The sequence below is a fragment of the Dromaius novaehollandiae genome, chromosome Z (genome assembly GCF_036370855.1).
Source record: "Dromaius novaehollandiae isolate bDroNov1 chromosome Z, bDroNov1.hap1, whole genome shotgun sequence".
NCBI lineage: Eukaryota > Metazoa > Chordata > Aves > Casuariiformes > Dromaiidae > Dromaius > Dromaius novaehollandiae.
In genome coordinates, this window is record NC_088132.1 from 49,787,514 (window position 1) to 49,800,784 (window position 13,271).

At 37.0% G+C, this 13,271-nt stretch overlaps 1 protein-coding gene across 6 annotated transcripts in view; it reads left to right on the forward strand.

The window, feature by feature from the left end:
• LOC112992054 (cotranscriptional regulator ARB2A homolog) overlaps positions 1–13,271 on the forward strand; it is a 274,848-nt gene that overhangs the window by 42,846 nt on the left and 218,731 nt on the right. For 5 of the 6 annotated variants that reach the window (XM_064501471.1, XM_064501473.1, XM_064501469.1 and 2 more), the window contains one exon: positions 10,002–10,067. The exons of the other annotated variant lie outside the window; for it this stretch is intronic. In XM_064501471.1, the coding sequence (XP_064357541.1) occupies positions 10,002–10,067 (66 nt within the window). The remainder of the gene's footprint in view (positions 1–10,001; positions 10,068–13,271) is intronic. 6 annotated transcript variants of the gene reach the window in all.

Sequence of the window (13,271 nt, forward strand, 5' to 3'; positions counted from 1 at the left end):
TTTCTTGTCCAAAAAAAGTATGTAAGTAAAATTCATTAAAACACAGTAAATCATTTATAGTGTACAGAACTCCATTATTAACTATTTTTTTCCTCTTGTCCTGATACTTTTGCCTATATAGCATGATGGGAAGTACTCTACTGATAATGTTGTCTTTTGAAGTCTTAACGTAGCAAATGTTAGTAGGTGTACATGCAGTATGGTTTGACTATGCGAGTTCCTCGGTCATAATTTCTTAGGAAGAGAGGTTACCATATGCTTTTTGGACACCATCAAGATAAATATTCTTGATCTACTAACAATATTCTTAAATATACCCATCCTGAAATAATTGAAATACTATGGGCTATTAAGTTTATTTTATAAACCTCCTCTACCAATGATAGTTCCTCCTTGTAGCATTGTTTAAAAACAAAGCAGAAAAAGCACTCAAATGAATGTTTCCAAATTTGATTTAATTAAAATGTTTTGAATGATAACGTATTTTGTTAAGTTAAATGGTTTCAGGTATTTTATATGAGAGTAAAATGAAAGGATTTTGAAGCACATTTCCTTACCTCTTGGTTGAAAGTTCTGCTGTTATTCGCAGTACCTGGAGTTTTTGTAGTTTGCTCTCCCTTTGAGTTTGCCCGCCAGCAGAACCCAAGGATATGTTTAGACAGGCTCAATCATGTGGTATAGAAAAATGAAACCTTTTCTTGAGAAATAATGAGAAAAAAGTGTAGAAAAAGGTTCATCAATGTCCAAGGTGTTTTCTCAGCCTTCAGCCTGATATCCCCAGAAGAGACAGTGCCCTCAGGGCAGGTTTTTCTTTTCTTAAGGGAAAGTTTTGTTCAGAGTGCTAGGTATCATGACCATAGACTAGAAAGCAGAAAAAAAGCTAGCCCACTCTCTCAGAAGTTAACTGGTGGCTTTTGTCAGTTACTCAAAGCTGGTGAGAGTCCCAGATATCCTCCTTAACTATGCGAGGAGTGAATGGTCCCTTTGCACTCTGGTTGGTAATTACTCCACCTAGTAAAAAGAAGTGTAAGTATTATTTAACAGGAAAAATATAAGCGTTTGCTATTTGTGTTTCTGAGGGTATCAACTATTATTTGTACCAAGAAAAGAAAAAAAGAACTGCTGCTTATGGCCAGTGCCATGTCCTTTTTCACTCAAATTATGTAAATCCAATTTGTCTTGACCCACAGCTGTTCTGGAGCATTATGGCAGAATGGTTAAGACATCTTGCTGTGGAAAGAAGGTGTTAATTTGAGTTCTGCTCTGGATTTACATAAAATTAAACCTTCAGTCCATCTGTGAATATTTATCTGGTCATTTCTGCTGAGGAATCAAAGGTGGTGAAATGAGATGCTTGACACATCACTGCCTTTTTGTGTGTGACTACAAAAGCTGGGAGACTTTAGCTATGTTAATCTGGTATGTCATTTGGGTTTGGGATGGATTTTTAACCTTGCAAAACTGCATAGTAGCACCTCTCCACCTAAACTACAATTTTTTCATTAACAGTTGGAATCAAACCTGCTGTTGTTCTGTCTTCCAGATACCTTTTCATAAGTCATCTCTAATATGAAATTTAAGATAATAAGCTAAACTTTTAGTTCTTGAATTGGAATTTTAAAACATGCTTATGAGCCTTATTTATATTTGTTCCCCAGTCAAGCTTTTGGGAGGATTTAGTGTATTTGTTTTGCAATCTTCTCATCCTTTTGTTTCTTAGCTTAGCTTGGGGATAGAAGTCATGTTTTCTACTGATGTTGGATTGCTTCTAGCACAGGGTGCGTGACTGAAGCCTCTGCTTAGTACTGGCACATATACATGTATATATTTAAAAACAATTGAGAATTTCTGTAAGATTTGCTACATAATTAAGCAGTTTCTGAAGCCACATAATTGTCAAGCTGTTTATAAAATAAGACATGCTTTTTTTGAAAAGAACAAAAACAAATAAACAAAAATAAACAAAAAATAAACCAACAGGTGTCAGCAAAGACCATGTTAACAAAACGTTGGGTCAGATCACATCAACAGTGTATGCAGCATTCATGACAAATCCGTGTTGTTTTTCATTTAATTCTCTCAAAAGATCTTGAGATCCTATTTGTGATCAGTCAACTCAGAATCCAGAATATCACACTGATGTGTTAGGATTGAATTGAATTGCTTTCAGTAGAAAAAGCAAGAAATCCCTTAGAGGTAATGTCAATTCGATCTTAATGAATTGTTCTCCCACACTATAATCCAAGTGAGGTCTTTTGTGGATTTTTAAAATGCCATTGATTTTTTTATTTTTTTTTTTCCTTGCAGTGAACAGAGCCTTTAGAAAGTCCATTCAGCTTTCAGGATTTCTTTGTTCTGGTGTGGTGGTGGTGGTAGGTTTTTTTGTTTGTCCCAGTTCTTAGGTAAGTCTGTGTCCAAGAGCAGTATGTCAAAAAGTTCCTTTGCATCTCTCATTGTTACTTATTGGCAGGTTTGTCACTTGAGGGTCAAAATAAAGCTCATTCAACCAAGGCTATGGCAGCCACAGTAGCAAGCCTCGGGTCAGTCCCACCACTTGAGATTTGCCGCAGGGCAGTCAGTTGGAATTCATTTTGCATTTTTTCACTAGGCATTATTGTCCTGACACTGCAAAGGGAAAAAAGCTTGTGGGTATATTATAAAGGTAGCTTCCTTTTCATGCTTATTTTCTCTTTTTGCCCTTATAGTGATTCTTATCAGTGAGAAGATAAATCTTATAAAACAAAAAAATCCATTACTCATGATAGTATTGCTACTAGTGGTTTAAACTTGCTTACTTTTTAGATTTAGTGATAAAACACCCAACCTGAGTGCACTGCCTTGAAGTCCCTAGAATATTGCTAATAGTGCTGAGGGTCCTAATTTCTTAGGCTGAATTAAAATTATTTGAAAATAGTATTCTTTCTAGACCTGCGAGTGATCTATTTTTGTGGAAGTTAGATTCCAGAAGACTGTAAGTTCTTATGCCAGGGCTGAACTGATAGCTGGAAACATTTGCGAGGGTTGGGGAGCTGACAGTGATTCTGTTGCTGTACTGTGCAGAGTTAGGTAGGAGAGTGTGTACTACTTTGGAAAAAAGAATACACAGGCAAGTGACATTGATTTTGTTATGTAAGTAGAATTGTCAGACAAACTGGTAATGTCGAGCAGTTACACATTTTAAATGTAATTCTCTCACAGGAACTGACAAGAGACTAATCATGGAGATTGAATTACCTCCATGCATTCTCTAAAGAAAAAAAAAAACTTGCATTTCCCTTCAACTCAAAGCATAGTAAATCATATCCAAATGAGTTATTGCAGTAGTAGAGATGGTGAGACGTCAGTATTTTGAGCAAATCTTTGTCCGGAGTATTTTCAATTTAATTTTATTTCCCTTCTCTTTTTCTAGCTTTGTGCCTGTACAATAAGTTTATATAGGAGATTAAATTGAGTTTAAAGTATGTTTAAGCCATAAGGTTAATAGAGGAATGGCAACTGCAGGAGGAATATGCTTAGCCTTGCTTATGATATGACTTATGAGTAAACAGGAGGTCAGGCAAGAGGGGAAAATGCCACAGCATGTACGTTTTGTCTTGATTTTAAATTTAATATCTATCTGAGTCTGAAAAATCTGGCTACTAACAAAAAGTTACAAATAAAATTATGGCCCTTGTATTCTCTTATTCCCTGCACATATAGGTACTTCAAGAACTTTCTTTAAAAAAATCAGTGAAAACAGCAATATGCTAAGGTATTTAAGGAATGTTGTTTTATGGTTTCAATCCATAAAAAAAGAAAAAAAAATCCATCTTTGGAGGCAGAAGCTTCCTATCCACTGAATAAGTGTATCATTGCCAATATAGCTCATCCCTGATGTAATGTAGTCTCTGTTAATTTTGAGAGGGTAGTTCAGTCTCCTTTCTCATTTAGCCCTTGGAGTAGCAAAAAGTAGAACAAGGGTGGTAATTGTGGTGATAGGGTTCTGCTTGTAATTTGAACAGCTGTGAATGGGGAACATGACAAAGATGGATTAGTTTATCTTTGAGTTCCCTGTGTGGGAAATCTCAGATCCACCTAGCTGGATCTGGCCCACAAGAAGAATTGATTTAACCAGTAGTTTGTTCTCTTTCCTTTTTTTTTTTTTTCCTCCAGAAGTCTTTTAGAATTGTGTAGAACAGGCAGTGGTGTGGACAACTTGTTTTGACAGCTGGCTCTGATGCCCTCTTTCCAATGGTCTTGTAATCTGTCTTCTGTCACATGACTGGTTGTAATGTCAGATAGTCATATGTGTTTTATCCTTTATCATGTCACATGTGCTTTATTCTTTATCATGTGTTAACTATACACTGGCCATATGATGGGGTTGTTGGCATTTTGGTCATGAGGGATACACATATGGGAAAAGAGAGCGACATGTGGCATTTGATTGTGTTCAAAGGGTCTTTGTGGTTTGCCGAAGGGTTCCTCACATCTGCCATGAATCCATGAACAGTTGTGGAGTGGCAATGATTTCCAGTAACTACTGATAGATGCTGGTTTAGAAGGGAAAGGCCCCAAACCATGCAGGCTCATACCTTTTCTTTAATGTATTTTTAGCAGTGGATTCACTTGGAAAACATTTTGCGAGTCTGGGAAAGTAGTTTATCTATTTCTTTTTTTCTTCTCTGCAAGAGGTTTGCTGTCCTGTTCTTATACTTAGTGTAGTGATGGGTAGAGTTAGCCGTGGTTGATTTTGAAAGTGGGAATACGCACAAGGGAAAAGAGAATTCTGAGAACTTGGGTTGTAAAGCACAGCAGGGAAGGGGCTTGACTAGCAAGGCTCAGTGCACTTCATTGCATCCCAGCATGGGTTTTGATGTGGTATATACTGAAACAGCTCCTCTGGATTAGAATGTAGGTGCTGTAAAACAAGTCATTGAGTTGTGATCTATTATCTGTATACCTGGCTATCTGTATTATGGAAAAGTTCAGCAGTGGGTCAGCTACAGTTCTGTTTTTCCTCATGTGTCATTCAGGCGCTTGAAATTTTTGGTATGTGTTGAACCATTTCATTTCTTAGAAACTTAGCATTTGGGGGTTCTTATTTTAAAATGAGTTATTTCAGAGTTGTCGTCTTGCTTTGCGGGCATGCTTTTGGTTGTCTTTTTTTCAGCCTTTCACTATTTAAAGCCCTCCCATACTTACTGCATCTATTTCTGCAGTGCAGAGTTTCCTTGTATTTGTCTCCACTTATAATCATGCTTAGGCTTCAGTAGTTCAAGATCTTTGTAACTTTAAACATATGAGTAGTCTCAATGGCTCTTAGTCTTTAATTTCTATTTTGGCATATTGTATGGCAGTACTGATCTTTTGAACACTTGGCTTCAGGAGGGTGGATTGCACATATTTTACAAATTATGCTGCTAATAGAATTTTTCAATATTTTTTAATAACTGAAAACAGTCCTTAAAGAAGTCCTATATATGACCAATAGAATCTTAGAAGAACACAGATGATACTAAGTCAGAACTTTAACAATTAATGTGTACTAGAATCATGTTTCCATCTGCAGTTTCAATTTTGCCCCGTAGACTGTATGGAGCATTATAGTCTCAGCCACCGTTGTACAGGATATTTAGCAATGCAAGGGTAAGATCTCAGTTCTGTCTAAAAATAAGATAATGTTTTGGGGTTTCTTTTTCTTTTTATCGTCTTCTGTCTCTGTCTCTATCCTCTACTGTCCATTGCAGTCATCAAATTTAATTATCCCGTAATCAAAAATAGTCCTTTTTGGATCTGTATTATGGGACCGAATTAAATTTCTCTGAGTTGGGTAACCTTAATTCTGATGTTTCCTAACTGCTAGTATTTAATGTGGCATCCTTGATGTCTTTTATTTAATCCTCTTAGAAATATATTAAATTGTACTGTTCGTGACATAGGTCTATCGCCCAATTATCCATAAGACTTCTTGAACTTTAAAGACATCATGTTTGGGGCCACTAGTACTTTGGAAAAGCACTTCTGAAGGTATTTGCATTGTTTATATCCTGCTTAAGTTGGGAGACTGACCTTTTTTTGGCTCCTCAGAAGGGCAATGAGAGCACTGAAGTTAGGTTCCTGTCCTGAACCATATATACTCCTGCTCTCCTCGTTTACAATATATGAAGGAAAAGTGTTGCAAGAAAATGATAGCAGAAGTTAGGTACTCATATTTTTAGTGTGCCTAAAGGATACTGATAGTTGCTGTTGTGATTGATTGAGAAGCATTCCCCTCGGTTGTGGTCTCTGCTCCCAGCAGCCTGTCTTCATTCTAGGAATTTGTCTAGTCTCACGAAAGTAAGAGAAACTGTGACTCCATTTAGGACTGAAAATCCACAGGCTTGCAGAAAATAGGAGTGTGACTCCTCAGAGCACTGAAAGAAAATTGAAACATAAGCTGTTTAGCTTTCTTCTCAAGAGTACCATTTTGTGCTGGGAAGAAAGTTTCTCCTATCTTGCACTTCGAATACAAACTTTTGGGGGACTGTGAGTGTTGGGCTAATCACTTTTTTGTGACTGGGAAGGAATTTCTCCCTTGCTATCAGAATAAGTGATGAGAGGCATGATTTTTTTTCCCTCCTAGTTCTCACAGCAGGCATAAGAATACCTTGAAAGTGCTTAGTTCACGTACTTCCCCGTTTCGGTTGTGTTTTCCTGATAGACTGCAGTTGGAAGTGAATGAAGAGAAGATATGTCATTAAAATGGGGTTGGAGTTCCCAGTGTCTCATAGAAGAAGTAGAGAACTGTCTTTTTTCCTCCTTTCTTCATCACACCATTGATTTCACGTGTTTTGGGCAAGCCTTACTGTTGTGCTTTTTCCTTTGCTTTCCCTTTGCAGACATGCATGCTGCCTGCTCACAAGTAGCTTTATTTATTGCCTCGAATTACTGCAGCACACTGCTTGCAGTGTTGGCACACCTCACAAGTTGGAATCGCCTTAGAAAAAGCAAAAATATCACAGGTTAATATGAATAGGCAAGAATAGGGCTGCCCTCTAGCAGGTGTCACGGCTTGCCATGAGAATGACCCATGCTGGATAAATTATTGCTAGGTATTTCCAGATGAGTTGGTAACATTAGGCTGGAAGGAACAGCCTGAGTCATTGAATACCTGCAGTCGCAAGCAACCATATGACAGATGTTTAGTCAAGGAGAGTTCATAGAGCATAACCTTATTCACCTTCTCCTTCAAGAAGTCACAAGACACTTTTCAAAATCTTACAACAATTTTCAGATCTTAAGGATAAAGTACCAGAATTCACAAGCTAATAATATTACCTAAAGAAGTTGTGGCTATTTAAATTGCATTCCTCATGTGTGGGACATAGGTTTCTGATGGAAAGTCTAATTATCACTATATAAATAACATACCACACTTTCCCTCTCTTTTGAATACCAATAGAAAAGAAAGTTTTACATTTTTTGCACTTTCAATGTTTCAAAATTTCATATCATCCACAAAAATCTAAGTAATTGACAGTAGAAGATCCCAAAAGTAATTTGCAGCATTTTCAGTACTTGCAGCCATGTTCCTTGGTAGGACAAATTTATATAGATTTTCCAGACACATGCCATGATAAATGCAGTAAATCTGGCCGTTATTATGTTATTTTCAATTATGGGAATATATGATATCCCTGAACTTGTTGATCTATTGCCAAAAAAAACCTGGGGATCTTACGTAAACAGGGGCAGTTTACAGCAGTTTTTGTTCTACTGTGTCTCAGCCTTGGAGACTGACGAAGTGCTGAGCTGCCTGAGATTCAGAATATCACCCTTTCCCCTTTGCATCAGAGAATCCTACCTATTTTATCTTTCTTCATGTTTTCTCATATTAAAAGCATTCATTAGGTTAAGTTTTCGCTGTACTGTAGAGTGCTCTAGTGATTTAACAATCCCAGTTTTTAAGGCTGATACCATAAGTGCATAAAGACCCACTTAGAATCAGAGCCCCATTGAACCAGGCTCTGTAAAAAATGAGTAAAGGTTTACTTCTGCCTTGAAGAGGTCACAATCTAAATAGATAAGAGAGATTAGAAGTAGATGCAAACACATAGCTGAGGAATAAAAGGTAGATTTTTGCAAGCAGTGTCTGATATATATATATATTTTCTTCATAGCAATTTTTTTCTCTTCCAAGTGTTGTTTTAATATTTTTGGAGGTTGGTACATGCCGGGATTTAAAGTGAAAAATAAAATCTCTATGTTTGAGGCCATATTATCATTATACTCATTTTAATGTCTGTACAACATCAGCATCTGAGACTGCAGGAACTTAACTGCTTTACTTGTTGGCATTATACTGAAGTTGATTTCGGTGAACCATAAAAAGTTTGGCCCTGAAGGTAAAATTACACTGTATGCATGTTCCTAACATACTGCTTTGGGGATAAACATGTCTTAAATCAACTCATCGCTTACAGCTAAATTCCCTCTCCAAATGCAGTTTCCCTGTAGATACTAATGTTCAGTAAGAGTGATTTTTTTCAAAACCATAAAGTTTTTTGAACATAATTCTATCAATAAACATATTTGAGCAGGGTAGCAAAAAACTTACATATTTCTAATAAAGATTTTTGTCTTTTGTGAAATGTGTGTTTGTGTGTGGGGGGGGCTTTTTTAATTAGCTTTCATCAGTACTTTTAATTTGTTCAGATATGTTCCAAACACTTGCATATTGCGTTTGCTCACATGTACATAATGAAAACTTTTGGACTTCATTGAAACTTTATTTGGTAATTGTGCATTTAGAAAATTAAAATTGAAGTTTATGATACCCTGGCTTCTACTTGCTCAGTTCATAGTGTGTCGTTAAGATGCCATCACTTGAGAGCTTTGTTACAGCAACGTTTCTGTTGCGGCTTAATATGCTGCGGGTTCAGCTGGCTGTTATTGTGGCCTTGAGGGGTTGGACTAAAGAATACCGGCTGAGTTGTACCTAGATATTCTTAGATTAATATTTCAGGACTTAGATCTTGTCCTGTCTGGAATTTAAGCATAGTTCCCCAAGCTTTAAAGGGAAGGCAAGCACTGTTTGAGGCTCTTAATGAGCACTTTTTTCCTTTTTGATTTGCCATTTTTTCTTTTACTTCTGTGAAGCCAATGAAACCTAGGCAGTTACTTCCAAACCATTTTTACAACCCCATATGGACAAAGCACGTTAGTTTGTTCTACAACTTAATTCTCAAATTAATAATGGTTAGAAAGTTCTTCCATCTGCATCTCCATTTTCTTAGACTATATAAAGGTGAAAAAAATTTCTTTAGATATTGGGAATGCTTCTGAAGTGCAAACAACTTTTGTTATGTCTGAGACAGCAACTGTTTGGTTGTGACTAGGTTGATTTTTTGATCGCTCTTTGAAAAATGTCCTTTTGTTTCAGACCTAAAATTTCAATTTTATTTCTACATAGAGACAAGAGATTTAAACTCCCCCATACTGGGGAATCAGTCAGGGATTTTTTTCTATTTAGAACACCTTTGACCCACCTCTCTGCTGTTCAGTGAATAGAAATGGCAATGCAACTTGTGCTTAGGGTGACTAAAGATCTGCTCTCCGCATAGCTCATGAAGTGAACCTGCAGGGGAGAGGGTTTTGGGAGTCCTGCTTATGGAAAAAATGCTTTTAAAGTATTTCTTTGCAAAAAAATGAGCCTTTCTTTTACCCCTGAGTATATATTAATTGGTTATAATCCTTAGTTTTGAGGCACATAATTATTCACACAGCAGCAGGTGATGGATTCACAGGTACAGTTCCTATTTCTTTGTAGTGGCAAGCAGCCTTTTCTGAGGGACAGAGTGCACCCTTTCACATGAGGCTCTAAATTCTATAATTAGTTGTATAGTGAAGACTTAGATATATAGCAAAACATACACAAGTTTAACCACTTGCCTGTAAGTCTTCTGACTGGATATGCCATTACTATAAGCAGCCTAATTTCTGTTTGCTTTTCTGTTTTTTTATTTTTTTTTTTCTTCCAGATCATTACTAAATATGTTTATGGACTACTGGAAAAGGAATGCCACTTGAAAAAAGTAACTCTCCCAGTAAGTGTAAATTTTTTCATAGCTGTTGTTCTGTTGGCTCTGTAAAATGCGTGATCCCTACTTTGAGGAGACTGTGGTCCAGTGTTCAGATAAAGACAAGCTGTGCTCAGGCTCCATGGAAGGTATTGTCTCAGAGCACTGGCTTCACATGCAGTGTGTGCGTGCATCTGTACAAATGGTTCTGCCTGACTTCTGGTGTATGTGATTTCTTCAGCTTAGCATTCCTAGCTTGCCAGATGTCAGAATTTTCAAAATGCGGTATTTTTGGTAGAGAAACTGTAAGTCTTCTCAGAAAGTATTTACAAATGTTCTGAGACCTTTACAGCTGGGTTTAGAGAACTAAAGACAGGTGTCTTTACAAGCAGAGGAATAAGCTCAAAGTAGAGTCTGAATCAACTACCCCAAATCTTTTTAAAGCACATTTGAAGAGTAGGTTTTTCAGTAACTTGTGACATATATATATATATATTTATGTAGGATAAGGTATAGGTGTCGATTAGTGGAAATACTTGATCAATCCTTAGAAGTGATGTAGGACTCCAGAAAATACAGATGTGAAATATTTCTGTCTATCATTATATGGGATATCACATATTGATATCATGTATGATCATGTATTTTTATATTCTATGGGAAGACACTAGTGGCTGCTCTGTGCGGGTTTTCTAGCACTGTTATAAAGGATTCTTAGGGTCTTTGAGAAGCTTTTATGCTACTACTGTTCTCAGCAGGCCATGATATTCAGTAGAGGAAAATCCATTTGGGCTAAGCTTTGACAATTCTGTAAAGTTTTCAAATTCCCATTTCCAATCCCTAACTGTTGTTGTTTAGGGAATGTTTTGATAACCTGCCCAAACTACTGAGTACTTCCTGGGCAGGCCTTACCACTGTCACGTCACCAGGGCAGAAGAGGCTGTGCTGGGAACTCTGAGGAGCTGTCAGGGGAGAACAGCAGTTGCACGTGGCATTCGCAGTTCTCAAAGGACGTATGCTGCACAATTGCCCCTGACTATGTGGGGACTCCAGCCGAGAAAGCATTGCCTTGCTTAGATTTCTCTCTGCAGATGGAGAAATGGATTGCATTGTGACCACAGTTCGCATGATGCAACGTGTGATGAGCTCTCTGTAGCTTGTTTGCACGGTAGGTTTTCTTTCTGCGGGGAGTTTTAGTCCAGGGAGTGCTTCTGTGTCCCAGACAGATAATATGTTTAAAGAAAAAAATATGCTTATCCCTCAAGCAATGTTACATGCTCCCTGTAAAACTAGGAAGCTGTCATTTTTAAACTTCCAAGTGCCCAAATTTTGAGGCTATAGAACTTTCTTTGAGTCTCCTTTTTATCAAAATATGCATGTACATAATGCAGTATTTAGGCTAAGTTATTAATTTCAAACAAATGAAGATATAAACACAATTGGAATAGGTATTACCATATTTCCATCACCTTTCTTGCACACACTTGGGGACTCTTCTCCTCAGCTCTGAGATAGATTTGGGTGTCTGAGTTGGGAGAAGAAGGGCCCACCCTGTCTAGCTCCTGCTGTTGTGCTAATCGTTATTTACTCATGTTTATAAATTGTGTAGTAAGCACTGATGTACTGATCAAGTTTGTCAGTAGTACAGTTAAGCTGTTCTCAGACATATTACCTCCATCTTCTGCAAAATGTCATAATTGCATTTTGGAGCAGATACTCTGAAAGTATACGCAACTGTTTAATTCTGAGCAGTGTGGAAAATTTGGTATAAGGTATGGACACCATTCTATAATAATGACTGTTACATCACTCACCACAGCAGAAAATAGTTTATGAAGAGGTCTATAAAAAATGAGATAAATGTAAAAGAGTAGGTAGAAGTTGAAAAAATGAAAGCTATATAAAGACCATCTTTAAAACCCCACTCAACAGACTCCCAAGTAATAACACAAAAAAACCCTGGTTTAAAATAGTTAAGGAGGCTAATAGGAGCAATAAGACAGCTTTTAGCAAGAGTAAATCCAGTGCAAGCAAGGGAAAAAGAAAAGAGTATAAGCTCTGGCAAGTTAGGTATAAACTAAGATCTCCCAAAACTGAATCTGAGGAGGAACTTGTTGCAGTTGTAAAGCCTAATAATGAATTGGAGAGTTTGATGGGGCTGATGGATGATTGGGGTGCAGAAGGAATGCTCAGAGAAAAAAAGGTCAAATAAGAAAAACTAAAATTATTATTTCCAATATCCTTTGTTCCAGAGGCTTTTTTTTTTTTTAATGGGATATAATTCTGAGGAATTATCTCAAATTGACATATCAGGAGAGGGGATCTTGGAACAAACTGGTGTAACGTGCAATAGTCAATTTCCAAGATGAGGTGGTTTTTAATCCCAGGGTTCTGAAAGAAGCCAAATATGAAGCTACAGAGCAACCAGCTACGACGTAACTTTCTGCTTAAATCAGCATTTTTACATCAGAGAAATAGAAAAGGAGTAAATGCAATAATAGACTTTGAAGGGGCTCCAGGAGCGATTCACAGAACTACGTTATCAGGAAGTCTGACCTCTGTACCAAGCAAATTAGTAAAAACTATGATAAAATAGTTCCAACAAATAGGCTTCCAACATGCTGTCTACAGGCTTACTAAATTCTTTTCTAAATCTATACTGTCGTGGGATGAGAGGAAGGAGTCCCCTTATGAATTAATAATTCGTTGAAAGAAAAAAAAGTGTTCATATTTTATAGCTGAAAGAAGTTGTTACCGGTGCAGTGTTATTAAGGTCGGCACTGACGTACTTGTTAATAAAGGAAAAAAGGGATCAATAGAAGGTAACAGAGTTTGCTGATTCTTCTAAAATAGTTTGGAATACTTAAATCTAAAGCTGATTGTGATGAGTTTTGGAATTATTTTATGATGCTGAATGATTGGATGATAAAATGACATATGAGATTCAGTTTTGATAAATGTGAAATTATGGGGGAAATAACTCACTGTTAATACAGTAATGGGCCCTAAAAGAGCTGTTACTATTCAGGAAGGAGATCTTAGAGTGATTGTGAATATTTGTGAGAGAACATAACATCAGTTAGTGCTCAATGGCAGTCAAAAACCTCGAAGCAAATAGGGCTTTAGGAATTATTAAGTGTGGAGAGCAAAACAGAAAAACATTGTCATTCCACTTATTATGTGGGCCCCCATCTTGAACACTATGTGGAGTCTGGACACCATATCAAAAAG